The sequence below is a fragment of the Choloepus didactylus genome, chromosome 18 (assembly GCF_015220235.1).
Source record: "Choloepus didactylus isolate mChoDid1 chromosome 18, mChoDid1.pri, whole genome shotgun sequence".
Classification (NCBI taxonomy): Eukaryota; Metazoa; Chordata; class Mammalia; order Pilosa; family Megalonychidae; genus Choloepus; species Choloepus didactylus.
The window spans coordinates 11816252-11844148 of record NC_051324.1 but is presented as its reverse complement, the minus strand read 5'-3'; the positions used below and the strand labels follow the sequence as shown (position 1 = coordinate 11844148).

General features: G+C 56.7%; 4 protein-coding genes across 12 annotated transcripts; 3 read left to right on the top strand and 1 right to left on the bottom strand.

Moving 5' to 3' along the window:
• Window positions 1–125: 125 nt before the first annotated feature.
• On the top strand, window positions 126–16436 carry CAMTA2 (calmodulin binding transcription activator 2). 8 transcript variants are annotated; one of them, XM_037808306.1, is made up of 23 exons: window positions 126–279; window positions 1532–1626; window positions 1832–1935; window positions 3045–3112; window positions 3194–3329; window positions 3867–3953; window positions 4195–4348; window positions 4698–4832; window positions 5405–6348; window positions 7044–7170; window positions 8488–8622; window positions 10529–10644; window positions 11276–11460; window positions 11801–11879; window positions 12056–12278; window positions 12548–12852; window positions 13962–14158; window positions 14412–14595; window positions 14768–14839; window positions 14938–14958; window positions 15124–15293; window positions 15468–15542; window positions 15641–16436. In XM_037808306.1, the coding sequence occupies exons 2-23, from the start codon at window positions 1596–1598 to the stop codon at window positions 15702–15704; spliced, it is 3612 nt and encodes a 1203-aa protein (XP_037664234.1). In that variant the 5' UTR covers window positions 126–279; window positions 1532–1595; the 3' UTR covers window positions 15705–16436. The 8 variants fall into 8 exon arrangements, with proteins under 8 accessions (XP_037664234.1, XP_037664236.1, XP_037664231.1 ...); XM_037808303.1 differs by lacking the exon at window positions 126–279 and adding an exon at window positions 741–884 and having other exon boundaries at window positions 3882–3953; XM_037808302.1 differs by lacking the exon at window positions 126–279 and adding an exon at window positions 741–884.
• Window positions 285–833, top strand: LOC119513741 (extensin-like; the record flags this gene model as incomplete). The annotated part of the gene is made up of 1 exon (XM_037809182.1): window positions 285–833. A coding segment is annotated over one exon (549 nt), but the record flags the coding sequence as incomplete, so codon positions are not given.
• A 76-nt stretch (window positions 16437–16512) lies between the features above and the next one.
• SPAG7 (sperm associated antigen 7) lies at window positions 16513–20839 on the top strand. Its single transcript, XM_037808355.1, has 7 exons — window positions 16513–16670; window positions 19239–19306; window positions 19548–19636; window positions 19766–19850; window positions 19971–20060; window positions 20136–20292; window positions 20408–20839. The coding sequence occupies exons 1-7, from the start codon at window positions 16586–16588 to the stop codon at window positions 20515–20517; spliced, it is 684 nt and encodes a 227-aa protein (XP_037664283.1). The 5' UTR covers window positions 16513–16585; the 3' UTR covers window positions 20518–20839.
• Window positions 20840–21663: 824 nt separating this feature from the next.
• ENO3 (enolase 3) lies at window positions 21664–27897 on the bottom strand. 2 transcript variants are annotated; one of them, XM_037808336.1, is made up of 12 exons: window positions 27329–27897; window positions 25823–25909; window positions 25458–25553; window positions 25230–25288; window positions 25003–25072; window positions 24482–24615; window positions 23318–23540; window positions 23032–23229; window positions 22627–22828; window positions 22113–22221; window positions 21894–21952; window positions 21664–21811 (listed from the first exon to the last, which is right to left on the bottom strand). In XM_037808336.1, exons 2-12 carry the CDS (start codon window positions 25905–25907, stop codon window positions 21742–21744), a joined length of 1305 nt encoding a protein of 434 aa, XP_037664264.1. In that variant the 5' UTR covers window positions 25908–25909; window positions 27329–27897; the 3' UTR covers window positions 21664–21741. The 2 variants fall into 2 exon arrangements, with proteins under 2 accessions (XP_037664264.1, XP_037664265.1); XM_037808337.1 differs by lacking the exon at window positions 27329–27897 and adding an exon at window positions 26545–26593.

Here is a 27897-nt window from a genome sequence, read left to right as displayed (position 1 = left end):
CCCGGGACCCCGCCTCTCAGCACTGTGCCCCTCTGGAGACTTCCCGGAAGTCTGGCCCTCGGCCTGGCTCAGACCCTGGAAGCCGAGCCCCTCCGCCCGGCGCCCCACCCAGCGCCTCACGTGCGCTGACCCCAGATTCCCTTCCAGACCCTCAGCCCCTTAAGTGGAGGCCCCGCCCCGTGCGCAGTGACGTCGGACGCCGCTGTCAGCCGGCGCTGGGGGGGGGGTCGGTGTGGGGTAGAATGGCCGCTGCCGCCGTCACCCGCGGGACCCCGGGAGGTAAGAGCCAGGGCCCGTCGCCCTCCTCTCCGCCCCCGCGCCAGGGGGCGCAGCTCCACCCAGCCCCGAGGTGGAGCGCCGCGCCGGGGACCACCGTCCCTCCTCCCGCTCGCTCCCACCTCCCCGCTTCCGTCTTCCTCCCCCGCGCCAGGGGGCGCCTCTCTGCGCAGGGCCCCGCGGCGGAGCTGCGCGTCCCGGAGACCCCCGCGCCCCGGCGCCCGCACCGTCCCGCGCCCGCGGTCCTTGCCCCGCGTCTTCACCACAGCGTTTCTCTGTGGGGCGGGACCCTCCCATCTCAGAGGTTCTCCGGGGACCCGCGTCCCAGCTCAGGGTGCTGCCCGCCGCCGCCACAGGGCCCGCAGCTCATTGCCCGCTCCCACTCCGCACACTGGCCGGCGGCCGGGCCGGGACTGCGCACCTGCGCCCTGGGGCGGAGTCCCTCCCCCAGCCCCAGCTTCACTGCACACAGCCGCGCTCGGACAGGCCGCCTCCCCCTCTCCATCCCTGGACACCTGGCGGAGCCCGCGCTGACAGCCTCCTCCAGCTTCCATCTGTTCCCCCACGGAGGGTGGGGGCCTCAGGCTGCAGCCAGAGTGGTAGATGGGGTACGGGAGGCTTGGAGGCCAGGGGAGGCAGAGGCGTACGGGAGAGGGGCCTCAGCGTGGAGGATGGGTTGACCCGAGGGTGGAAAGCTGGGTCCCAGGTTCTAGCCCACGTTCTACCAGGCCCTGACCAAGAGAGTAGATTATCAGATCTGCTCTTCCCCTTGGAAAAATCAAACAGAGAAGGAACTCAGGGTGTGTCTTCAAAGGCCTCGCTCCCTACCTGGACTTAGGGCTCCTGCCCTCCCCCCAGCATCCAGGCTCTTTTACCAAACCATCCTCCGAGGACCAGATACCCTCAACCTCAGCCCCCAGGACCTGACCTGACTGTGGCCCTACCCCTTACAAGAGCCCAAGCTGTAGAGCCTCTAGGGCGCCAGCCCTGTCGACCTTCTCCCCTCCCCCGCCCTACCTCATTTCTTCCTGATCACTCTGTTCTGTCATGTCTTCCCACTCATGTTGGTTCCTGGCACCATGTTTGGGTTCTCCCTCGCCTCCATTCTCTGGTTCAGCTTTCACATCATAGTCCAGCCCCTTCCTCTCTTTTCCTCATCTTTCCCTGATATAGGGGCCCAGCCTGAACCGCTCTCCCATCTCACCCTGGATTAGAGTGGGGGCTTCTGCCATGACCTTGTTCTCTCCCTTCCCAGCACAGACTCCCCCTCCCCCCGGCCCCTCAGGCCGGGGGTGACCTTACCCCCTGGAGCCCTCACCATGAATTCCAAGGACACCACTGAGGTTGCTGGTGAGTTTGCAATCCAGGTTCCCAGTTTTGGCACAGCCCTTTTTCCTCCCCACTCCATGGTGACCCTCTAATTCTTGGATCCCCTGCTCTCCTTGTCATCGTTCTGTTTCCCCATGCCTCTGGATTGCCTGCAGCCCTTTTTCCCTGGACTACCCCAGGGACATTGGAGCTAGCACACTAAGCCCTGCCTTCTAATTCCCTCTAGAGAACAGCCACCACCTGAAGATCTTTCTCCCCAAGAAGCTGCTGGAGTGTCTTCCTCGCTGTCCGCTGCTGCCCCCAGAGCGGCTACGGTGGAATACAAATGAGGTTTTCTAGGGAACCTGGGAGATTAGGGGCTAGCAAGGCCCAGAGGGCTGGAGGAGGGTGAGTGGTGGTCTTTCTGGGTCTGAGTGCAGAGTAAGGTTCTAGGCTTTTTGGGGACTACAGGAGCGAATAAAGGCATGAGTCTTGTGGTAGCTCACTTTTCCTTGGCATATACACCTGAGTAAAATAATAGCACCCATCTATGACTGTGTACATACCGGGCACAGTGATATGCACGCATCTGCTTTATCTCCTTTAATCCTCTAACAACACTATGGAGCAGTCATTGTTATATTCTCATGTTACAGAAGAGAAAACCAATTTACCTCATGTGGTTTACCTGACTCACTCCAGAGTTCATGCTTGTAACCACCACATGTAGGGCACTGTGTTAAAGCCCCACCCCCCAGTGCCTTAGAGGTAATTGGTGGTTGATAATTTTTGATTTGATGAAGAAGAGAATGGTCAGTAAAAGGGTATGTGTGTGTGTGTTGTTGAAAGGGCTGTAGAGCCTCCAGGAAGGGCTGGGGTGGTCAGCCAGGCTTCACGGTGCCTCTAGGAAGGGATCTGGTCTGGAGGATGGCCAGGATTGCCAGACACGGAGTGGTCTGCACCTGGCCCTTCAGGCAGGTGGCAGGTGAGTGTTCGGGGCATGTTCAGGGAAGAATCAATGGACCAGTCTGGCAGGGACGGTCGATGCAATATGGGTAAAAAGTGGGAACGATGGTTTGATCCTTGATACGGGAAGAACCTTGGAGTCAGGCTGAGGAATCCAGAATTATTAGCAATGTTAAACCATTTGTGTTTTTTGAGCCAGGAAGTAGCACAAAATTGAGATTTGAGAAGGGTAAAATAAAGTACGGTTTGAAAGATGGGTGGGGAAGAATTTGAGCCCAGTTGGGAGGGAGAGAAGGAGAGATTAGACTTTTGTCTGAGGTGGAATCTGGGATTCTCAAGAGGGTGGTGGGCCTTGCTGGGCCCAGATACCCAGAAGTATCCTCCACTAGCTGTCGTAACTCAGCAGAGAGTAGGACTCTGAGGGGGCAACTCAAAGGCCAGGCCGAAACTCTTACATAAAGGGGACACCCACTGGGGCACTTCCTCTCCTATAGGAGATTGCATCCTACTTGATCACCTTTGAGAAGCATGATGAGTGGCTATCCTGTGCCCCAAAGACAAGGTGAGAAAGTCAGTGATGGTGGGGAGTGGCAGAGGTCCCGGGTTCTGTTCCCAGAACTCAAGGCCAAGCCTTCCCCCCCAGGCCTCAGAATGGCTCCATCATCCTCTACAACCGCAAGAAGGTGAAATACCGGAAGGATGGTTACCTCTGGAAGAAACGGAAAGATGGGAAGACTACCCGTGAGGACCACATGAAGCTGAAGGTCCAGGGCATGGAGGTAAGAGAGTCAGGCATCCAGCGCCACTGCCCTGGGCCTTCCCTCTCCACCCTTAGCTGAGTTCCAGGCCTGCAAGTGCTCGGTGACATTGTCCGCCTCACTACCCTCCCAGTCACTCTTCGGTTTCACTCTGGATCAGCTGACTGCTTCCTCCGTCACCCAGTTCTCCAGACCATAGGCTTCTCCCTCAAGGATACTGACATCTACCCTGTCCCCCCACTTCTCTTGCATTTCCCTCAGGGATCCAAGTAACAAAGGGCTAAGCCAGATTTCTCTTCCCCAAATCATTGTTTCTCATCCCAGATGCATGTTTGCACTGCCCTCTGATTTCTAGGCAGTCCCAGATTTCAAATGTGGTCCTCTTTCTCAGGTCCCAGCCCCATCATTCCCTTCTCTCTATCCCTCCTTTGGAAGGGATGGGGACCAGGTTGGGGTGGGGAGAGGGTTGAAGAGGAACTGGTGGAAAGATTGGGATTCCTGCAAAGGGACTGAACAGAGGAAGAGTTGGGGAGCAGACTAGCCCTCCCCCCACCCCAGCCTATCTCCTGGCAGTGTCTCTATGGCTGCTACGTTCACTCTTCCATCGTCCCCACATTCCATCGGCGCTGCTACTGGCTGCTCCAGGTAAGGATGGAGGAGCTCAGGGAGCCCGACTCTTCCCGGCTCTTTGAGGGAAATGGGATCTGAAAGGATGAAGTGGAAGGATGGCCAGGTTCTGAGTGGGAAAAGGAGAGAGGGGGCTGGGGATGGAGAGAGCCAGAAATCAGGGGTGAGTTTGAGGGGTGCCCAGGAAGAAAGTAAGGATAGGGCACTGAGCCCCTGACCCTGGACCCCGTGGTTCTCTGTGTGTACCTTGTGCTCTCAGAACCCTGACATCGTCCTTGTGCACTACCTGAACGTCCCAGCCCTGGAGGACTGTGGAAAGGGCTGCAGTCCCATCTTCTGTTCCATCAGCAGCGACCGTCGAGAGTGGCTGAAGTGGTCCCGGGAGGAGCTGTTGGGACAGCTAAAGCCCATGTGTAAGGCGGCAGGGCCAAGGTCGAGCTGCGAGGGGAGACTGGAAACGGGCCTCTACAAGAGGCCAGAGTTCTGTACCCAGAAGCCTGTGGGGTGACCATTTCCCTCCAAGCCAGGATGGTGCTTTCCTGAGGGGGTGCTAGTATTCCTGGTGCATTCCAAGGTGTTGGAATATGGAGAAGGGACTAAAGGACAGCTGTGAGCTACATGTCCGAGCAGCCTTGAGGCTGGTGGCCTCAGTTCACCCAGCCTGAAGTCTTGGAGCATCTCAGGTGCTTGGAGGAGCCATCAAGGTACTTTGGGGGTTGTTTTGTGGGGTTCCCACAGCACTTCCCCCCAACTTTCCTCTAGTTCATGGCATCAAGTGGAGCTGTGGGAACGGGGCAGAGGAGTTCTCTGTAGAACACCTGGTGCAGCAGATCCTGGACACCCACCCGACCAAGCCTGCACCCCGAACCCATGCCTGTCTCTGCAGTGGGGGCCTTGGTTAGTGACCCTCTGACCCTGAAGCTCTCTTCCCACCTGTCTGCACTTGCTCTTACTCAAGCCAGAGCGATATTTGGATGGGCTTTGCATGCTGAGTTGCATGTCTTTTGCATGTTCCAGAAAGAAGGCTGGTTACCAGATGCCTTCCCTTCCGGGTGCTCGCTGGTTGGTCCTAGGTCCTTTTTCTCTACAGTCCATGCCCTCTTCTGTCTTCTACCCTTATGTAAATCCTGGCCAGCCTAGCACCACTAATTACACCCAGCCTTAGCTTTAGTCCTTGCTGGTGCCCCCTTAGTTCTTTTTTTGTCCTTTTTTCTGTGACTTTCCTTATTTCTGCTACTGCCCCAAGCCCCTATTCCTCTGCTACAATGCTTGTCCTGCCCTATGTTTGTTTGCTTGTTGGGGGTTGGGGGTTGGGGGCATCTCTACTGCCTCACAGTGGCCACAATCAGTATTACACCTCGGGTCTACAGTGAAGTCCCAGGAAATACATGAAGGCTTCCCGTAGGGGAAGGCTGGAGAAGATGAGATGTGTCTACCCCTTCTCTCCTCCCAACCTCTCTCCACTCCAGGTTCTGGGAGCCTTACCCACAAATGTAGCAGCACGAAACATCGCATCATCTCCCCCAAAGTGGAGCCCCGAGCTTTAACCCTGACCTCCATCCCCCATACCCACCCCCCTGAGCCACCTCCACTGATAGCCCCACTTCCCCCAGAGCTCCCCAAGGCACATACCTCCCCATCTTCCTCCTCCTCCTCCTCTTCCTCTTCGTCAGGCTTTGCTGAACCCCTAGAGATCAGACCTAGCCCTCCCACCTCTCGAGGGGGCTCGTCCAGAGGGGGCACTGCCATCCTCCTCTTGACGGGAGTGGAGCAGCAAACTGGAGGCTTGACGCCCACCAGGCACTTGGCTCCCCAGGCTGATCCTAGGCCTCCCGTGAGCTTGGCAGTGGTCGTCGGCTCTGAGCCCTCTGCCCCCCCAGCTCCTCCCAGTCCTGCCTTTGACCCTGATCGTTTTCTCAACAGCCCCCAGAGGGGCCAGACATACGGAGGGGGACAGGGGGTAAGCCCAGACTTCCCCGAGGCAGAAGCTGCCCACACCCCCTGTCCTGCCCTAGAGCCTGCTGCGGCCCTGGAGCCCCAGGCAGCTGCTCGGGGTCCCCCTCCACCATCGGGAGCAGGTGGGAGAAGAGGAAACTGCTTCTTTATCGAAGATGATGATGGTGGGGAGGAGCTCAAGGCCCAGGGGGCTGCCCCACCTGCCCCTTCACCCCCTCCTTCACCTCCACCCTCCCCTGCCTCCTTGGAGCCATCGGGCAGGGTAGGAAGAGGGGAAGCCTTGTTCGGAGGACCTGGTGGGGCCAGCGAACTGGAGCCCTTCAGTCTTTCGTCATTCCCAGACCTCATGGGAGAACTCATCAGCGACGACGCGCCAAGCATCCCTACCCCAGCCCCACAGCTGTCTCCTGCCCTTAGCACCATCACAGACTTCTCCCCTGAGTGGTCCTACCCAGAGGTGAGTCCTGGACTTCCCTCTGTGCTGTTCGTTTTCTGTACTAAGGTAGCCCTGTGCCCCCCATGGTCTGTGACCTAGTTTCCCTGTTTTCACGCCTTTTTAGCTCTCTCCCCAGTCTCCATTTTTTCCTAGAATGTAGTTTCTTTCCTTTTTCCGTAGTCACCAATAACCCTTCCTGCCTTCCTCCCCCTTCCTCCTAGTTAACTGTGGTTGCATGAGTCCCTCAGGGACCTCATTCCCTTGGTGACTGTTTTTAGGAGGAGGGAGCTGGGGCCATTTGGCCTTGAGAAGAGGAAACAGAGCAGGGATGTGATTTCAGATTTTGGGTAGCTGAAAACACTGTCTTCAGCAATGGTGAGAAATTCACTTTGCTGCTGCTCCAGACAGGGAAAAGAGGAACTTTTAGAGTGAATTAGCCTAAAAGAAAGAACTTCCTCATGATGAGAGCTATCAGCAAATGAGCTGGTGGCCTTGGGGAAGGCAGAGAGTTCCCCCTAGTGATTAGGTAACCACTTGGCAGGGATGGACTCGCCGACCGCACCCAACCGGGCTGGTGCATCTCTGCATCTCCGGCTTGCACACAGGGCCCGACATATGGTCGATACTCTCTAAGGGTCTGAACAGATGAGTAAATGAGAGAGTGAAAGAACACCCACTGGCCCTTCCAGTCACATGATTTCAGCCTCTGTCTGCAGGGTGGGGTCAAGGTGCTCATCACCGGTCCTTGGACGGAGACCTCCGAGCATTACTCCTGCGTCTTTGATCACATCGCAGTGCCAGCCTCACTCGTCCAGCCTGGTGTCTTACGCTGCTACTGTCCTGGTATGGGCATCGGGATGGGTAGGGAAAGGGGCAAACCCATAGGTTGTTAGGACAGATCAGGACCTCTGGGCTTCCAAGAAGCCCCAGGAGCAAATGTGTTGGGTTGTTCCTGAGAGGATGAGGATCTGGTCCCATCCTGGGGCTGAGCCCCATGTTCCCCTGGAAAGTAGATGAGCCTGGCCAGAGCTAAAGAGCCTTCCCTGGGCATCAGGAAGGCCACATTCCAGTCCAAGAAATCTGTGCCTTAGCTAACTAGTGACCTTGGATGAGTCAGCTCCTTCCCTGGGTCCTTGCCCTCCCCTCCCCTAAGGTCAGGCATTTGGCCAAAGAGACATCTAATGTCCGTACCCGGTTCTCTGGCTTCGATGGAGTCTGAGTTTCTGCCTCCAGCCCAGGGAACTCCGGGCGGAATGAGAAGGGAGAGATAGTGGGGACTAGCCCCGCGCTGTCCAGTACGCCAGCCAGTACCCACATGTGACTATTTAAATTTAAAGTAATTAAAATGAAATAAAATTAAAAATTCAGGTCTTCAGTTGCACTAACCACACTGAATGCTCAATAACCATGTGTGTCTAGTCTTACCCTGTTGGATGGTGCATGTACAGGAAGTTCCCAGCATCACAGAAAATTCTGCTGGACAGCCCCCGGCTAGACCCCATTACCAAGAATCCTCTTTGCCCTGTTGCCACCAACCTTGTCCTTACCATATACTCAGTAGGCAGCCTTTCTGTGGGATCCCGAGGACAGGTTGATAGCCTTGCTGTCTGTGTGCTTAGCCACACACGGAAGGAAACGAGAAAAGACCACAGGAGCTGGGGATTGGGAGGAAGAGTCTTAGCACCTGGTCTTGAGAACGGGGCCTGGGGGTTCCATTCTCAAGGCCATGGACACTGAGACGCTGGGACACAGGTCCCACTGGACCCTGTTCTTGAGTAGCTAGCTCCCCTTTCCCCCATCTTAGTAACAGGGTCCTAGCCTCTGGACTCGGATCTTGGGAGACCAAGGGTTTATTCCCTATCGGATTGTTTCCAAGATACAAGTATCTCTTAATCCTCAGCTTCCGGGCCTTGCTGCCAAATAACCAACATCTTTAACAACAGAGTCTAGAATCCAAGGGGTCTCTGGTCTCTAGTAGGTACTAAGTTCTCGAATGAATGCAATCCCTTCCCAGTCAAGGCCCCTGAAGTTCAGAGCCGCTTGGACCACAGCGTGGGCGTGGGGGGTTCCATCTGGGATGATCGCCTGTGGCTCTGATCCAGGTGGCCAGTGAGGGCGCCAGGGAAGGAGAGCCCCTCTCGCTGATCCTGCCCCTCCCAGCCCATGAGGTAGGGCTGGTGTCTTTGCAGGTGGCAGGGCGGGAGGGGCCCCTCTCTACTTCTGTGCTCTTTGAGTATCGAGCCCGGCGTTTCCTGTCTCTGCCTAGTACTCAGCTCGACTGGTTGTCCCTGGATGGTGAGTACCTGGCCCTCTGACCCCAAGTATCTGGCCCCACAACCACTGAGCTTCATTACTTGCTTGTGTGCCCCTCCGGACCCACACGGTCCACCACCTAGCTCGTGCCTTACCACTCTTCTTTCAACTCCTGTTTCATGGTCATTTCTGAATGCGGCAGCAAACTTTTCTCACCTCTACTTCCCCATAAATCTTGGACCCATCTTCATCCAGTTCTTGCCCTGTCCCCTCCGCCCCACAGGACAGGATCTAGGCAAGTCAGGCCAAGAGGCTGGGGCAGGGACAGAGTCCGGAGCATTAGATACGTGACATGCATGAGGATATATGTACTGACACATGGGTTGAGATCCGTTACTGTTTTTTCCCTCTTATTGCAAAGATACGTGTTCATGATAGGAAATTTGAAAATTACAGAAAAGTAGAGTAGAAAATGAAAATTGCCTGCAACATTACTACTCACTGATATCCACCACTGCTAAGAGCACGATGTACTTTCTTACACACATGCACACGTATACACACGTACGTGTGTATGCATGTGCATGTCCCTTTTACTGGTTATCCCTCTCTGTGGCTTTGAGAACTGTTTCTGCCAGCACCTGCTGCTTCCTCGAGGTTTGCTTTTCTTAGCCTCTTCCTCTTGGCGTCCCCGTTGCTGCCTCTTAGTTTCTCTCTGTTCTGCCATCGCCCTTTGTGGGGCTTTGTCTCTGTCTCCCTTCACACCTTCCTCTCTCACAGGGGCTCTTGCTCCCAGTTTGGCCTCACTCCTGGAGGCCACCTGTCTCTGTGTGCGTGGGGTGGCCTGTCTCACGGACTTGAGTCCGTCTCCCTCCCACTCTTGCCAGGCCTCTCGGTCCTGCTCTGTCTCTGTCCTGCTCTGTGGCTGTTCGTCCCTGTCTCATCTTTGTTTCACCATCTCGCCTATGAGTCTCTTCTTCCCATTATCATTCCTTCCCAGCCTCGTGTCTCAACTTGCCTCTCTTCTTTCCCTCTTATCCTGTCTTAATTGCTTGTTTGGTACCACCCCAGCCCCCACCCCCACCCCCTCGTCCTTTTCTCCCCTCTCCTTCACCTTGTTTCTCTTTCCTCTCTCTGTTATTACTGGGTTGCTGTCCGTCACACTCTACCCCATTCCCCCACCCTCACCTCTCCACCTTCATCCCCGTCTAACCCATCTGACTCCTTCTGTCCTGGCATCTGAGAACATCCCCAGCCTCCACCCTGTTTCTCTGTGCCTGTTTTCCCATGGCTCTGTACCCCTCCTTGTCCCTGTGTGATCTCAGAAGGGGACAGATATAGCTTGGAGTGTGTGTGTGTGCGTGCGTGCGCGTGTGTATTTGTGTGTGGGGCTTGGAGGGGGGAGGAGGAATGGACATGGCTATCCATCTCTGTCACCTCCCCTCTCCCGCCATCCTCTTTGTGGACAGCTGCGGGGGGCCGGCTGGAGGGGGGCGGTGCTTTCAAATCACAGTCCCTGAGCTCTTTTGGCCAGTGATTAACAGAGAGGAGGGACCCTGGAGTCCTTCAGCCCCAGCATGGGGGACAAAGGTAGTGGGGGGCGTAGGGGGCCAAGGTGAACTGAGGAAACATTTTGTCTAGAAAAAGGTTGGGGGGGGTGCATGTATATGTGTGATTCCGGGCACCTGGGGGCTGGGGGACTGTGTTGGAATTCCTACGTCTCTGTGTCTTGAAGGAAGCAGTCTTGGTCTGGATTCTGGTTCTAGTATACAGGTGGTATTAGGAGCCCTCTTTTGAGGACTGAGTCTTGGTGGGCTTTATTTAGAAGGTATGTAGGTTGTTTGGGGAAGAGGAAAGAATATGCCTTCGTGTCTTCCCCTCCAGTTTTGGTGTTCAGGGCGTCCCCCAGAGCCTGCCCACTCAGCCTCCCATACCCATTCCCCCTCAGACAACCAGTTCCGCATGTCCATCCTGGAGCGACTGGAGCAGATGGAGAAGCGGATGGCAGAGATCGCAGCAGCCGGGCAGGCACCGTGCCAGGGTCCTGAGGCTCCCCCAATTCAGGTACTCCCATGAGGGCAGTCTGCAGTGGGGCAGGGGAGGGTCTTCCCAAAGAAAATGGCTCTGGTGTGTGACCCTCCTCGCCTTCCTGTCCCCAGCCTCCTCAGACCGCCCTCCTCCCTTCTCCCTGACGTCACCCTGCTCCCACCCCCACCCCCTGCAAGAGTGGCTATTCTGGGCACCCTCTTGGCATGGCAGGCTTCAGACTATTTCTGGTCTGAAGAAGGGTGAGGAGAAGGAGATGGGGGGAGGGGACCAGGAGAGTTGGGGCTCAGGGCCCTATGGGTCTTGATTCTCTGGAAGAGGAGGCCTGGGGAGAGGCTCAGAGAGGACAGTGGGTTCTGAAGAGAGAAGCTTGTGGGTTCGGTGCTCCTCTGAGCTGACTAAAGGCACAACACAGGCAAGGGTGTGCTCGGCCTGGCCCCAGAGGGGCCAGAGGAAAGTGGTGGCAAAAGTGGGGGACACTGAGGCCACATGGGGACTTGAACTGGGAGAACATCTGTCAGAGGTCCCAGTATTGGGAACCTGGAGGGGACAGAGTTAGAGCAAGGGGGACAGATGTCAGATGGCTGAGGCCATTGCACACCAGGGGCCCAGACTTGCAGATCCCCGCCTAAGATTGTGTGCACTGCAGGATGAAGGCCAGGGGCCCGGGTTCGAGGCCCGGGTGGTGGTCCTGGTAGAGAGCATGATCCCACGCTCCACCTGGAGGGGTCCTGAACGTCTGGCCCACGGAAGCCCCTTCCGGGGCATGAGCCTCCTGCACCTGGCCGCCGCCCAGGGCTACGCCCGCCTCATCGAGACCCTGAGCCAGTGGCGGTGAGCAGGGGCGGCCGGGAGGGGGCTGGGCAGCCACTGGGACTGCAGCGCAAGGGGGGTTTGCGGAGGAACTGGGGGACCCAGAGCCTTGCCGAGTGGGAGCTGGGGTCACAGTGGGAAGGAAGAGGGGCTGGAAGAGGACTTGGATTTAGTGGGGATTTGAAGGGCCCTCGACTTACAACACTTTGACTTCTTAACCTCCTTAAGTTTACTAATGTCTTTCAACTGCCTCATCCCACTGACCTTAGTACTTCCAGACAGTTGCTTCCCAGTCCCTTTACTTCCGATGTCCCCACTTTGCCCTGACTGGGCTCTGCTGTCCCTCTCCCAAACCCTCCAGGAGTGTGGAGACCGGAAGCTTGGACTTAGAGCAAGAGGTTGACCCGCTCAATGTGGACCATTTCTCTTGTACCCCGCTGGTGAGGATGTGGGATTCCCGTGCCCATGTGGGGCCAGGGGGCCCAGGGGGACCCTATGAAGGACTCGGGGAAAGAGTGGGAGGGCTGGCTTCGGAAGTCCTGGCCCCCCGGAAGGGTCCCCAGGCCTCGCCTCCATCCCACCACCCTCCCGGGTCCTCTCCCCACCCTCTCCTCAGATGTGGGCTTGTGCCCTGGGACACCTGGAAGCGGCTGTGCTCCTTTTCCGCTGGAACCGGCAGGCCCTGAGCATTCCCGACTCTCTGGGCCGTCTCCCCCTCTCCGTGGCTCATTCCCGGGGCCACGTGCGCCTTGCCCGCTGCCTTGAGGAACTGCAGAGACAGGAGGCCTCTGCTGAGCCCCCAGTGGCCCTATCGCCACTGTCCTCCAGCCCAGACACAGGTGAGGGCTGCCCGAATCTTTTCTTTTTTTTTTTTAAACTTTTTAATTTTGAAGTGCTTTCCAACTTTCAGGATGGTTACAAAAAAGAATAACCCCCAATCTTCTTGAGGGAGAGCTGTGGGTGGGAGGATAGGCGAGAGCAGGGTCAGAGGTCGGGAGGCAGGGGAGGGGAGATAATGGTAACAAGACCCCACAGGGAGATGGGGCTGGTAGGAGAGCTGGGTGGCAGGAGCTCCTGCTGCCCTCACCCGCTTCCCTCCCTCTCACAGGCCTGAGCAGTGTCTCTTCGCCCTCGGAGCTGTCGGATGGCACGTTCTCCGTCACCTCGGCCTATTCTAGCGCCCTGGATGGCAGCCCTCCCCCTGCTCCTCTGCCACCCTCTGAGATTACTATGGAAGAGGTGGTCCCAGGCCGGCTCTCCTCTAGTGCCCCAGAGGCCCCCCTCCTCCTCATGGACTACGAGGCCACCAATCTCAAAAGGCCCCCACCCTCATCTCCTCCTCTCCCGGCAGCCTCAGATGGTGGGGCTGCTGCAGAGGAAGCTGACAGCCCACCAGCCGTGGATGTGATCCCGGTACTGCCTATGTCGATGGAATTACGAGAACTAGAAATGGAATGGGGTGTGGAGGTGGGCTGAGGCAAATTAGCCCATAAAGCAGAATCAGCGTCTGGCTTCTGTTTGGGAAGAAGGGGCCATTTCCCTTCATTTGGGGACAGGCATGGCAGCCCTTTACTTAGGGCTTTTCAGTCCTTGTGACTCAGAAGCCATGAGGCATCAGAGGTTAATTCTGGGGAATATCTTCGCTAGAGCTCAGTAGCAGGGAGATCTCTAATCAGTTACCTGAGGACCCATGAAGGGATAAGGTTCTTTGGATACCAGAGTGGTAGAGGGCAGCTGGGAGGTGTATGGAGGGGAGAGGTTGGCAAGGTGGAGGTATGTGGCAGTGATCTGGGGTGGGGAGGAGGCTTGCACCTGGCAAAAGCTAAGCAAGTCTCATGGAACGAATGAATAAGTGAAGATGGTAACTCTTCAAGTATATTGGCCTACTTCTCTGCTAGAACTGGGGGACATACCTGCCTTAGCGAGGCTAATGGATTAAAAAAAATAGGAGAATGTCACAGGGTAGGATATGTTGAGTGTGGCCAGCAGGAAGTGCTGCGGAATTCAGGGCTGAAGCAGAAGCAAGGCTGGAGCCATTCAGCAGGGCCCCATGTGGTCAGCAGCCTTGGGCTGGTTCTTGGGGAGCTGGGGGTGAGTGGGGAGTAGATGGCCAAGCCCAGGGAGAGGGTGTGCTGTGGTGAAGGCCTGTGCTGACAGGCCGGTGTGGGGCAAGCCCGAGTGGGACAGGTCTGAGTGGGCAGTTGGCATAGAAAGTGGTGAAGCCCCAATTTGCTTAGCCCCTGAATCTCCACTTGGCTTATCTTCTTCCTACCCTGTGTCCTGCACAACGTCTCAACACAGAGGCCTGTACTCCCAAGTGGGAACCTAGTAAGTACAAGTAAATTTGTCTGAAGAGCAAGAGAGAGACAGGGTTAGCAAGGACAGCCGTCCCTGAAGTCCTCAGCTTCTGGTGGAGAGAGAAGGAACGAGGCAGGGAGTGGATTCAGGTCACAGCTCTGGCAGGGCAGGAACAGCTAGCAGGTGGGGCCTCTCAAGCCTTACCCGGCGTCTCCTTCCTCCAGGTGGACATGATCTCTCTGGCCAAGCAGATCATCGAAGCCACTCCAGAGCGGATTAAACGAGAGGACTTTGTGGGACTGCCTGAGGCCGGAGCCCCACTGCGGGAGCGGACGGGGGCCGTGGGGCTCAGCGAGACCATGTCCTGGCTGGCCAGCTACCTGGAGAACGTGGACCATTTCCCAGGCTCAGCCCCTCCCAGGTGGCCAGCTCGGGACAAAACCTCAGGATTCTTCCTCAAAGGAGGGTGGGAGGGAGGGAGGGAGGGAGGGAGGAGGCTCCCCGACAGCCAGAGCTCCTTTCTGCTGAGGCCCCAGGCCTTCGAGAAGGGACTGGAGTTGGAACTCTGAAGCCACTCTCCCCAGACTGTCGCCAGGGGGCTCCCCTCAGAGCAATCCCTAGGCAGAAGAGAGACTTCAGGTGCCCTGGGCCTTCCCTTCTCCCCTCCCCCACAGTGAACTGCCCTTTGAGCGGGGTCGCCCGGCTGTCCCACCAGCACCTTCCTGGGCCGAGTTCCTCTCTGCATCTGCCAGTGGCAAGATGGAGAGTGATTTTGCCCTGCTGACACTGTCAGATCATGAGCAGCGGGAACTGTACGAGGCAGCCCGAGTCATCCAGACGGCCTTCCGGAAGTATAAGGTCAGGGAGCCGGAGTTCTCGGGACAGATGATGCAATCTTGAGTTGGGGGAGAGTGTGGGCTCCCAGGGCTTTTGGAGTTATCCAGATGGGGTAAAGGGTTGGGGGGTGGGCTGGGAGAGGGAAAGGTGGGCCATCAGGTGCTGAGACACTCGCCCCTTCTCTTGTTCCTAGGGCCGGCGGCTGAAGGAGCAACAGGAGGTAGCAGCAGCTGTGATCCAGCGCTGTTACCGGAAGTATAAGCAGGTGAGACCCTTCTCTGCCTGCCCACTCCCACACACCCATCCCAGCCCCGAGCATCCAAAATGCTGCCAGAGCTTTAACTCCCCTTCTCTCTCCACAAGCTGACCTGGATTGCACTTAAGGTATTAGGCATGAGATCTGGGCGTGAGGTTGTGTCTGTGATGATTCTGCCTTTCCATGAGCGTGTGGGAAAGACATGCATTAACTGACCTTGGGGGTGGACCCCCAGGGGTTGGGCTCTCTGTCCCTCCACTGTAGTCCTTGTCCCTCCTCCCCCAACCCTGCAGTTCGCACTCTATAAGAAGATGACCCAGGCGGCCATCCTGATCCAGAGCAAGTTCCGAAGCTACTATGAGCAGAAGCGATTTCAGCAGAGCCGCCGAGCAGCCGTGCTCATCCAGCAGCACTACCGCTCCTACCGCCGCCGGCCCGCGGGCACCCTGCCTGCCCGCAACAAGTACGCCCGGCCCCCCAGCCCAAGTGCTCCGCACATACCCCCTTCACCCATGCCCGCTGCCCTTAGGCCCCCAGCCCCCGGTACTGTTCTTCCCTGCTAGTGTTCCTAAGGGCTGAGGGCAGGGGGTGCGTGGGTGTTGGGCGAGGTCTCCCCAGCTTTTCTTTCCTCCACCAGAGGCTCCTTTCTCACCAAGAAGCAGGACCAGGCAGCCCGGAAGATCATGAGATTCCTGCGGCGCTGCCGACACAGGTACTCCTCCCCTCTCCCGCTGGATCTCTGCCCTGGCACCTCCACCGTCCCACCTCCCCCGCCACAGTGGCCGCCTCTGACTCCTTCCTTGTCTGCAGGATGAGGGAACTGAAGCAGAATCAGGAGCTGGAAGGACTTCCCCAACCTGGACTGGCCACCTGACCTCTCCACGGCCTTCCTCACCACTGAGGGGCTTCTCGCAGTCTTAACCGGGAGAGGCTTTCTGGGGGAGGGCGAGCCCCCAGGCGGCAGCTTTCCCCTTCACCTCCTCCCCTCTCCGAAGTGCTGAACTCCGTCTCCCGAAGCCCCGCTCCTCACACCCCGCCTCTTCCCTCTTGGTCGTGCCCTCTCTCTCTCGGTCCGTGGCTCCAGAAGACCCACGGCCCACACACCTGCATCTTCAGCTGTGATCCGCGGAGCCCGCCCTGCCTGCACCGGACTCGGCCCCTTCCCGACTTGCCTTATTTATTTGTTCGACGCGTCTCTGAATGTAGCCGCCTGGGTCTCCCCTCTGCCTTCGCTGCGCGCGCGCGTCGTGTTTCAGGGCTGACCGCGCCCCCGCCCCGACTCCGCATGTTGGCGTCTGTTTCCCTCCCTCAGCCCCTGTTGTCCCGCGTCACCCCGAGTCTGGCCACCAACCTGGTGGCCAAAGGGGAGGGGGTGTGTATAGGAACGCACAGCGGAGTCCCGCCCCGTCCCCCGAGGGGAGGGGGCTTGTACATAATGTAACATACAGAGTATAGTGAAGAATCTATTTAAGGCGCCGCGGGGAGGGCTGCACGGCCGGGCTTGTGGTTCCCTGTCGCGGGGTGGGCCTCCTGCCGGCTCCACGAGCACTTTCTACGTGTGCATGGGCTTGGTTTATAAGAATTGCCATTAAACATCGCTGCACCAGCCTGCCTCGGGCCTCTGTCTACCGCGAGGGGGCGGGGCGGGAAGAGGGCGGGGCCTCGCGTGGTTTTTCGCCTCCGACGAGTTTCCGGCCTTAAAGGCATTGCGCCCTTCCCTTTAAGACGCACCGCCCCTTCTCAGTTTCTCCCAAGATGGCGGACCTACTGGGCTCTATCCTGAGCTCCATGGAGAAGCCGCCCAGCCTCGGTGACCAGGAGACTCGGCGCAAGGCCCGAGGTGAGGATCCCAAATTCACAACCGCCTTTCTTCGCCCAGTTCTCGGGACCGCATTTTTTCCTCTGAACCATGCTGCCTGTTCAACCTTGAAAGACCCCTCACAGGCCCCTTCGGAGCCCCCAAAAGTCCTTAAAAGGGCTGCCGACCCGCCCCCTGCCTTTAACGGACGATAATTGGCTACCTGAAGCCTAGCCCCACCCTCCTTCTGGTTCCCACCCTGGCCTTCCACAGTCCTTGCTTTTAATTAGCCGTCGGACCCGCCCGTCTGCTATGGCATGCTCTGATTGGTAGGACGCCTCCAACCCATCTCCTTCGTAGTCCTTGGTCCTCGAGTCCGGTCCTCGGATTGGAGGAGGGTGTAAACGACCCCGACTCTTTTCTTCTCCCGCGTTCTGGCTTGCGTCTCTATTCCGATTGGCTTCAGGACACGCCCATCCACAATCCGTTCCCCTCCATTGGCTATCTCAACTTAAAGCGCTACGTATTAAGATTTGTTCGACCTTTCTTCTGAGCCGCCCCACCCTCGGCACTGCCAACTGGTTGCTGGGTCCTTATTGGTCTCTTTGGTGTCTTTCTGCCCCGCCTACTTGATTTAACCCCGTCCCTTCTGCCTCCCACCAATAACCCTTCTCCTATGTGTAGCCTTAAATTCACGAACTGCCATGGTGGATGGTGATGCTGATTGGAGGGATGAGAATACCCCGGCCCTGTCCGATTGGTCATAGTCTCCCGCCTGTGTCTTCCGAGTAACTTCCCTGCAGGCGGGCCCTGGAGTTCGGCGGCGGGTCTAGGGCGCGGCCCGACAGGCGGTCCAGGCCTCCCGGGGCGCTGCGGCGCGTGCATGAAGCCGGCGAAATGACTGCCTTGGGGCGGACCTCGGCTCCCAACCCTGCGGGTTTTGACCGTGGACGAGCCCCTATCCCGGGCTTAATATCTAAATGTTAATCTATGCTTAATATCAAAATGCCATCCATTATTTACTAAATGCCTGCTGTGTGCTGGGGGCCAGGGATACTCTCAAGGAGCCCACGGCGCGGGCTGACCGCGAATTGAGGAAATGGTCACACAGGCAATTAATAACCACCTTGATAAGTGCTCTGAAAGAGAAATGATGGCTGTGAGGATGTGGAGGTAGGGTCCTGACCTACCCTGCAGTGGGCCAAATGAGGCAAGATCTGCAGAATAGATAATTTGAGTAAGTGATAGGGAGGAGAAAAGCGTTACAGGTCGAGGGAGCTGTGTACGTGAGGCTGTGAGAAAGGAGGGAGCGTATTAGGAATTGGAATTATTTAATGCTCACCACGACTATCTAGGTGGGGATCACTAGCCTCAGTTGACAGACTGGGAAGCTGAAGTTCACAGTCAAGTTACTTGCCCGAGGTAACATGGTTAGTGAGTGGCAGGGTTTCAAATCCAGGTGACTCTTGAGCCTGTGTTCTTAACCATAATCTTGTGCCACCTCCGTAGATGGAGAAAGAGGACTCTCAAACCAGGAGAACCAGGTCGGGGGGCCAAAGTATGGTGCACTGAGGGTCAGGCAGATAAGTGCTCATTCTGCTGACAGTTGAGGAGCTCTTAGGCTGTCTGGTAGGGGAGACAAACAAATCAAAAAGTTACATTATATTGGTTCTCAGCAGATGCTATAGTTGGTGTCTGGGAACCCAGAGGGAGAAGTCACTCCAACTCCTGGTGGATTGCACAAGTTTGCTTGAGGAAGGAAAGTGTTCCAGGCAGGAGGAAGAACCTGTGCAAAGACATGGAGTGATTAAGGACATGGGGAGAGGTTCAGTGCAGCTGGAGGGATTCAGATCCTGTGTTAGAAGTGGATGTTAAAAATGTAAAGGACTTGAAATGGCAGAGGAGGGGGTGGGGTGAGGAGCAGGAGTAGGAAGGGGCACGTGCTTCAAGCTGCAGAGGCAGTAGGGTCACATCCTGGGGGAAGACAGGCAGGAGTGGAGGGCCCAGGTAGAACATACATGCCACTGCAAGAGGCCTGACAGAGTCTGGTGTGGAGGCTGGATCTGAGGAAGAGGAGGGGGGTGAAGTAAGACCCCAGGGTGGGGAGTTCCTTCGCAACTAACCTCGCACACCTGCATTCCCAAAGAACTATGTCCAGCTAGCCATTCGGCCTCATCCTGTCTGGCAGAAGTGGGAAGTGGGGAGTATTACAGAACATAGGAAGTTAAATAACTTCCCCCTTGTTATTTAGACAATGAGAAGATAACTCTTGGAGGCAGGGGCTTAGTCTATTCTCCTTACATCTCCAGATGCCTTTTAACTCTTTATGTGTGGTGGGTGTTAAATAAATATTTAACTGTTTCTCCAGTGGGGTTGAAAAATGGGGTTAAACATGATTCTACTCATTGTCACATCTGGTGTATCTTAATCACCTTTGCATCCCAGGGCCTAGCATGGGGCCAGGTAGGTAGTAAACATCAATAAGTGCTTGGTGAATAAAGAGTTGTCCAGCCTGATACCTTCTACTGGACATCAGACTTGTGAAACTTTGCAGAGGCTCCCCGCCCAGGCTTCCTGCCCCAGCCTCATGCGGCCATTTCTCATCCCCAGAGCAGGCTGCCCGCCTGAAGAAACTCCAGGAGCAAGAGAAACAAAAGAAGGTGGAGTTTCGTAAAAGGGTGAGAACAACTGGAGCGACCAAAGGCAGCCTTCGGGAAGGACTTCCTAAAAGTTAGAATTAGAAGGTTGAGGACTCAAGTGTCTTGAAAATGTCTCGAGAGAGGTGAAGCCAGAAAGCCAGTGGCATGGAGAACCGGGAAGGAGTGGGGCGGTCTAGATGGCCTGTCGGCCCATTCTGGGGAGAGGGGTGTTTGGGTGGACCCATCATCTCATATCTTCTTCCCTTTTCCTTCTCCCAAGATGGAGAAAGAGGTGTCAGATTTCATCCAAGACAGTGGGCAGATCAAGAAAAAGTTTCAGCCGATGAGCAAGATAGAGAGGAGCATACTGTGAGTGTCTCTGGGCTGGGGAAGGCAGGCTGCTAGGGTGGCAGGAAAGGACCAGCAAATCCATGAGAGGCGGGCACTAGACCTCCTCATGGCTGAACGGACTCCTTCCCCTCTGCCTTCCCTTCCCAGACACGATGTGGTGGAAGTGGCTGGCCTGACATCTTTCTCCTTTGGGGAAGATGACGAGTGTCGCTATGTCATGATCTTCAAAAAGGTGAAAGGCCAGAGTTCCTCGCTCTCCCCTCGCCCCTTTTCAGCCTGAACCCCCTTGAGGGAGAGGAATGAGATGAAACAGTTGTATGGATCCCTGACCCTATCCTTCCCACTTCCCCAGGAATTTGCACCCTCGGATGAAGAGCTGGAGTCCTACCGTCGTGGAGAGGAGTGGGACCCCCAGAAGGCTGAGGAAAAACGGAAGCTAAAGGTGAGCTATGCCTGCAGTCCCTTGCGAGGGGTCGGCCCGGACTGCTGGGCAACGGCGCCGCCTCTGCTCCCCTAGGAGCTGGCCCAGCGGCAGGAGGAGGCAGCGGCCCAGCTGGGCCCCGCGGTGGTGAGCCCCGCCAGTGACTACAAGGACAAGTACAGCCACCTCATCGGCAAGGGGGCAGCCAAGGACGCGGCCCACATGCTACAGGCCAACAAGACCTACGGCTGTGGTGAGGCCACAGTGGGGGCCGGGGGAGGGCTGGGAACAGGAGCTCAGGATATAGCGGGGAGGGGAGGGGAGGCCCAGGCCTCCTAGGCCCTCCCCAGCCTCCCATCTGCCCCCAGTGCCCGTGGCCAACAAGAGGGACACACGCTCCATTGAAGAGGCCATGAACGAGATCCGGGCCAAGAAGCGTCTGCGGCAGAGCGGGGAAGAGCTGCCGCCCACCTCCTAGGCATCCAGGCTCCCTCTGGCCCCTGGGGCAGGGCAGGAGGCAGGGAGGGACAAGGCTGCTGCTATTAGTACCCATCCTGGAGCCCACCTCCCAGCCATCTCCCACTGGCTGTCACTCAGGCTGGGGGAAGCAGGATTTTGATTTGTCACTGTTGGAGCTTGGACATGTATGTGGTGTGTGTGTGTGCGTGTGTGTGTGTGCACGTGTGAAAGAGTGAATGTACAAGCGGGTATTTAATCTGTATTCTTCCCCATTCTCCTTGGAATTTTCTTCCCCACGGGCCTAGGGTTACTTCACATTCAATAAACACTGTTTGACCCAGTGTCCTGGTTGGTTTGTACAGAGAAAGGTGGGTCCTGTAGGCACTGGCAGAGAAGGAGGGGGGTAATTTTAGGTCAAACAGTATGATTTGCTGTTTGTGTAGGTAAAGATGGCCAAATATTGGCACTTGTATAGAGATTTATAAGATAAAACTTGTTAAGCACAGTTTCTGGAGCCTGGTGGCCTGGCTTTGGATCCTGGCTTGGCCACTTACTATCTCTGTTACCCCGGGGGAGATGAGTTATTTAACCATTTTGTGCCTCACTTCTTCACCCTTAAAATGGAGGTAATAACAGTGCCTATCTGACAGAGCTGCTTAGAGATTACAGGTTTACACGGGCCATAAATGTCAAGCGTGTAGAACGGTTCTGAGACCTCGTAGGCACCGTGCAGGGGGTGGTTGTGCTCGTCGGTCCTCTCATCCTCACACAGCTCACTCAGGCTGTGACCTTTACTCCTCTACCCTGCGTCTGTGGACATTCACTGCAACTGATGGGCAGACCTGATCCAGCCTCTCCCACCTCCCGAGGGGGGCTCCACCCCTGCTCCGACTCTCCTGGAGCTGGCTCCTTGTTCCGTCAGTACCTCTTCGGTTTCAGGCCACACACGGCACCTGCTTCTGCCAACCTCCTCTCAACATGGGAACTTCTCTGTTCTAGATCAAGCGCAACTTCCTCTCTGACTGAGTCCTTCACTTCCTCCTTGTTCTAATAGGTTTCACATCTATTCTCTGTCTGCCCTTCCTGCCCCGCTCCTCCTGCCTCACCCAGCCCAGAGATGAGCATCCCTTCCTCTCACAGAGGAGCACGCCACTGTCTTGGTTGGCACCAGTGTTTATTTCAGAGGGAAGAGCTTGAAGACCTGGGTCTGTCCAGTGGGGGCCTGGGACCTCCAGCTTCTTTCTCACTTGGCCTTCGGGTTACGGAACTTGCGTCCAGCAAAGACAGCCTTGTTCCCAAGAGCCTCCTCGATCCTAGAAGGCAAAGTCAGAGCTGCTGGCTCCCAACCGAACAGCCTCAGCTCCCCGATCCCCAGGCCTGCTGCACCCACTCTACCTCATGAGCTGGTTGTATTTGGCCAGACGCTCCGAGCGACAGGGGGCACCAGTCTTAATCTGAGGAGTGGAGAGGAATTCAGAGGGTTGGGTGAGGCTGGAGAGGAGGGATTGGGGTTGGCCCAAGGGAGTAGCCTGTGATGACATTTAACTCGGGGTTGGGAGGCCAGGGTTCCCCGAAAACCCGGTCAGGCATTCAGCAGAGGGGAGCCATGCATACCTGCCCTGTGCAGAGCCCCACCACGAGGTCGGCGATGAACGTGTCCTCAGTCTCCCCAGAGCGGTGGCTCACCATCACCCCCCAGCCGTTAGACTGAGCCAGTTTGCAGCTGGGGAAAGAGGGCGCTCGGTAAGCCTGATGGGACCTCTGTGGGAAAGCCAGGGGCTGATGGGCCTTTTCCCTTCTAATCCCCTCCTGGGGAGTGCCGCCCAACAGGGAAGTGGTCACTTTGTGGGGGAGAACAGTGGCAAGTAGGAGGGAAGGGGAAATTCCTGGTCTTGCATCTGAGTTTCTGAGAAGAATGTCAGAATCTGAGAGAGAAGAATGGCATTGGGGAGGGAGGAGGGGACATGGCAGGGTCACAGTGGCATGGGGCCAGGCCAAGGGTTAGTGAAAACCTTGCGGTCAGGAGGGTACAGGTCGGTCAGGCCCTGGGGGAAAGGTAGGCTTGGAGTTAGTGGGCGAGGTTGGGACAGAAGGAGGCTGTGATGGGTCCAGGCCAGGAGGGACTTACGCCTGGATGGATTCGGTCACCGAGCCGATCTGGTTGACCTTCAGCAGCAGACAGTTGCAGGCCGCCTTCTCAACAGCCTGGGCAATCCTCTTGGGGTTGGTGACAGTGAGGTCATCCCCCACGATCTGGATGTTGACCCCCTTGAGGAACGAGGTCCAGGTGGCCCAGTCATCCTGGTCAAAAGGGTCCTCAATGGAGACCACTGGTGGGAGTTGAGGGCAGAGTCAGGGGGAAGAGGTTAGAAGGGGCCTCATGGAGGAGTGACAGGGCAGAGAGTTTGGACAGGCATTATGATGGGGCTAAGGGGTGCAAGGCCCTGAGCAGGTGGTGATGGCAGCCACGGAAGTCAATGTGTTAGCTGCCAGGGACTCTAGAAGGAACAGTGGAACACTTGGGGGGGCTCACCAGGATAGTTCTTGATGAAGCTCTTGTACAGCTCCCCCAGCTTCTCCCCAGTGATGTGGCGTGCGGGGTCGTCAGGAGACTTGAAGTCAAGATCGTACTTTCCATTGCGATAGAACTCAGAAGCTGCCACATCCATGCCAATCACCACCTTGTCTGAGTAACCAGCTGCTTGGATAGCCGTCTTCAGCAGCTCCAGGGCTGGGAGAGGAGTAAGAGAGGTCCTCAGGCTCCAGCCCCTCTCTGGGGGGACCTACGGGTTCTGACCCCCAGAGTGCTCAGCACTGACCCTCGTTGTTCTCCAGGATGTTGGGTGCAAAGCCGCCCTCATCGCCCACATTGGTGGCGTCCTTCCCATACTTGGTCTTGATGACCCCCTTGAGGTGGTGGTAGACCTCGGCGCCAATGCGCATGGCTTCCTTGAAGGAGCTGGCACCCACGGGCAGAATCATGAACTCCTGCATGGCCAGCTTGTTTCCAGCATGGGAGCCCCCATTGATGACATTGAAAGCCTGGGAAGGGGAGAGGGAGCTCAGACCCGGGCCGGGGAACCCCAGGTGAGAGGGATCAAGAAGGAATGGGGAGTCTAGGTGGAATCCTGGCTCCCCTACTTACTAGGAGGAGTCATTTTAGTTATCAGAGATATTTCCTCATTTCTATAAAATAGGGATAATACCTACTTCCCCACAGGGTCTTTTGCTGAAAATTAAGAGACACTAAATGTAAAACACTTAGCAGGTGCCTGGTAATATGATTATAAGATAACAGCAATAACTAACATTTACATGCCATGGCTTTGTGCAGGCACCATGCTAAGTACTTGACGTATAATGTGCTAGCTCACTTCACTCTCAAAACAACCCTGTTAACTAGGTACTATTATCCCCCAGTTTACAGATGAGAAAACTGAGGCATGGAAAGGTTAAATAATTTGCTCAGGATCACGAAACGAGTCAACAGGTAGAGCCAGGATTTGAACCCAGCAGTTTGTCTCCAGAGTCAGTGCCTTTATACAATTGTTACTGCCTTGTAAGTAATAATAAATGGTAACATTATTATTAAGAATAAATTCAGTGGGTTTCTATAAGGAGATGGAATTTAGCTTAATAAAGACTTGAGAAGACATAAAGAAAGGCCAAGATCCTTGCCATGCAGCAGCTCTCAATCTGATGTGGGGGGTGAGGTACAGAGCTGGAATTGGAGGTTGGAGTTCTTGAGCCTAGGACTGGAATGTGAAAGGAGCTGGGTTAAGTTGCAAGGGAAGGAAGCACAGGGAGTCTTAAGGGCAGATTTGGACTGAAGGAGAGAGGGGAGGGGCTGGAGCACAGCATAATTAGTTCGATTTCAGGAAATAGCTTCTTCGGAGTTGCCTTTGGAAGGTGGATTTTCCGGGGGCTGCTTATGCACCCCTAGCTCTGTCCCTGTGGGATCTGGTAGGGGCAGCTGCACTTACTGGCACTGGGAGTATGAGATCTGGGTTCCCAGCGAGATCTGCGATGTGTCGGTAGAGTGGGACCCCCTTCTCCGCTGCTCCCGCTTTACACACAGCCAAGGACACGCCCAGGATGGCATTGGCCCCAAACTTGGCTGGAAGCAGCAAGTAGAAGAAAGTCTGAGAGCTTCTCCCTCAGGGCTTGGGGTCATTTCCTTGAACACTCCTTTTGGTGACCCCAGGAAGAATCCTGGCCCCAAACCACTGGGCATTAAGAGCCTGCTAATAGATCTCTCCCATCCGCCCGAGGAGCTCTGGGAGACCCCACCCAAGGGATCGGAACGTGTCAGCTTCAGGTCTGTGTCCACAGCCCGGCCCAGGCCTGGCAGACGGCAGGCATCAGGAAATGCCTGTGGAATTAATACAACAAATCCATCCAGCTATGGTGTGCCCCAAAATGTGGGCCACAAAAATAACCCAACCAGGCCTCTGCCGCTGCGCTCTCTCCCCTGCCTCTCCCCCATCCCTACCCCTTCACTCACACTTATTCTCCGTCCCATCCAGCTCAATCATAAATTTGTCAACTTTTTCTTGATCTACGACGCTTAGTTTCTGGAAGAGCAGATGTGAGGAGGGGAGAGCAGAGGTCAGATTTCTCCGGAGACAAAGCATGGAGGAGTGAAAAGTATTTGGGAGAGAAGGGGTGACTGGCACCTCCCAAGAATGGGCTGCCTGGGATGAGCACAGCAGGGGCATGGGCTGCACTCGCCTTTTCCAGCAGAGCGGGGCCCAGGGTCTTGTTGATATGTTCCACAGCTTTCAGGACCCCTAGAGAGGCCGGGAGAGGAGGTTCATTTGGAAGGGTTCTGCTCTCCCCATCAGGTCTCTTCCAGTGGCCCCCAGCTCCTCAAGACCTTCAGGTTCCAGTCTTCTACCCCTTGTGTGCCCATGTCCTGAAACCACCCACACAGCTCTTCCTGCACTGGACTTTCCTCACCTTTCCCCAAGTAGCGCGATTTGTCTCCATCTCTTAGTTCCAGAGCTTCATAGATACCTGTGGAAGCCCCGCTGGGCACAGCTGCTCGGAATCGGCCTGAGGTGGGGGGATTTGGGAGGTCACAGAGAGCCCCATCCAGGCTCAAAGGACTGAGGTTTTCCTCCCAAGCCCAGGGATAAGAGGGCAGTGCAGAGAGAGACGCCTGCTCCTCCCGACTGAGGAGCCAGGGTGGAAGAGGAGGGCCTGAGAAAAGGTCTGGGGAAGGGACCCCAGAGGAAAGAGTAGATGTGGCAAAGAGTTGGGGGACAAAAACCAGACGGGGTTGGGATCTTCCAAGACAAACCAATTAAATGGGCCTGCTTTACCCTTGGCCGTGTACAGGTCCACCTCCACCGTGGGGTTGCCCCTGGAGTCCAGAATTTCCCGGGCAAAGATTTTCTGCATGGCCATGGCTGCAGAACAAGAGATGTGAGTAAGTGTCGACAGCTGGTCCCTTAAGGAACCAGAAATCCCTCGCCCTTTAAGAGTCTTCCCCACCCCAAGGAGGCAGGTGATGCAGCTAAAAATACCCCACGGAAAGGTCACAGACCAGAGGCAAGCACAGCCCCCTCCCCCACTCAGACCTCTCCTATTCCACCCTCCATCCTCAGAATCCAGGGGCTTCTCCTTTATAACTCCTCGGATTCCCATCCCCGAAGCCCCATTTCTCCCAAACTGCCCCTATGTCTTCTCCTTCCAAATCCGGTCAAACAATCTCCATGGCCTCCTAGCCCTCGAATCCTCTCTGGCTATTCTGGTTCTCATTTTCCTGCTCCCCAGTCTTCTCCAAATCCTCAGGGGAACTTCAATTCCCCATCTGGCTCCAACTCGAACTACCCTTCTCTATCCATCCCTGCCTGCCTGTCCTCACAGCCTTCTTTCCCTGTATCCTTGGGTGTGCCCATTGTTTGCCCCATCCAGTCCCTCCAGTCAGTCTCAAGCACTCCCAAGTCCCAGGAGGGAAAAAAGCTGAAATTCCTCCCATTTTCTCCAGGTCAGCACCACCCTCACCCTTTACCACCTCCTGGGGCTCACAGCTTCAGCAGACCTGGGATGTCTTTGCTGGGGGTTTGGGGTGAGTTCTGAGTCTAGGTGGCAGCTGGGACAGTGTCAGCTCACCCCCTCTCAGGCTGGGCATTTATCCCTGAGCCGCACAGTCCTCCAGCCAGCTCCGCCTCTCTCTCTCCATCCTCCCCCCTCCACACCCGGCTGGAAGCCAAGGACCCACTTCAGCCTGAAGCATGAAGCCTTTGGCTCTGGGGACCCCCACACCCCCACTTTCTCTCCATCCCCCAATAAAAGTCTCTATTAATTCCACCTCTTAGGAAGTGCAGAGAAGGGGCTTCAGATTGGGGGGAGGGGGTGTCTCTCCTCTTCCCAGGATTATATTCCCCTTTTGCAAAGGTTAAAGAGGAACTAGTGCCCTTAAGGAAAGGCCAGGGGTAACCTGAGCCCTGCGGGGCTGGGGAGGGGGCCTGGAAGAGGGGCTGCAGGATTGACATCCACACATGCTCAGCTCACTTGGGAGGCGCCGGCCGCCTCTGTCCTCAGTCGGGGGAGGGTCAGGGGCTCTGGGCAAGCTCCGAGGTCTAAAAGTGAACCCTCCTCCCACCCAGAAGGCGACGGGGTCTTACCCCTGAGGGTCCTCATACCGGTCACTCTCGGCTCTACCCCATCCTACCCTATCCCAGCCAGCAAGGCGGGGGGAAGAAAGGGAGCGGGGAGACGAATTTAGACGGGCCCTCAGAGCTGGCGCCGCGCCCTACTGATAGCGCTGAGACAGAACTTATCGCTCTGCGTGGAGACTGCCGGTCTGAAGCCCCTTTGCTCACCGACTGCGGGCACTTCAGGGCGCGCGGCCTGGGTCCATCAACTGAATCAGGAGTGGGGAAAAAAAATGAATGGATCGGAGGAAGGGGTGGCCCTTTGTGCGCGTCTGAACGCCGGCGGCCAGCCGGGTCGTCAGCATGTAGCACTACGGGAAGTGGGTGTCTGCACTAGGTAACTCTCCGCCTTGGCGGGTCTGGGGCGTGTGGGGTCTGTCCCGAGTTCGGGCTGCTGCCCCGATCGAGAGAGGGAAGGACGCCGAGGCTCGGGCCGGCGGTGGTCACGGAGGCCAGCGCTGACTCACCCCGGCGGCCCTCTCCCAGCCGCCCCCCGTTGATCCCTTCCTCGCCCCTCCCCCTTAAGTCTGGCAGCTCCCAACGGGGAATTTTTCCACCCTGGGGTGGGGTGTGCGGCAGGCCAGAGGTCAGGACATGGCTGGCGGGGAGCGCCGCCACGTGCCCGAGTGCCGCCCCACCCGAGCCGGCCGGTGACTCAGCCACGACGGCTGTCGAGGAACAAGGGCTCGGGGGTCGCCGGGTGTCCACGTGGTTTGGGGAGGGAGGCAGGGGAAGCT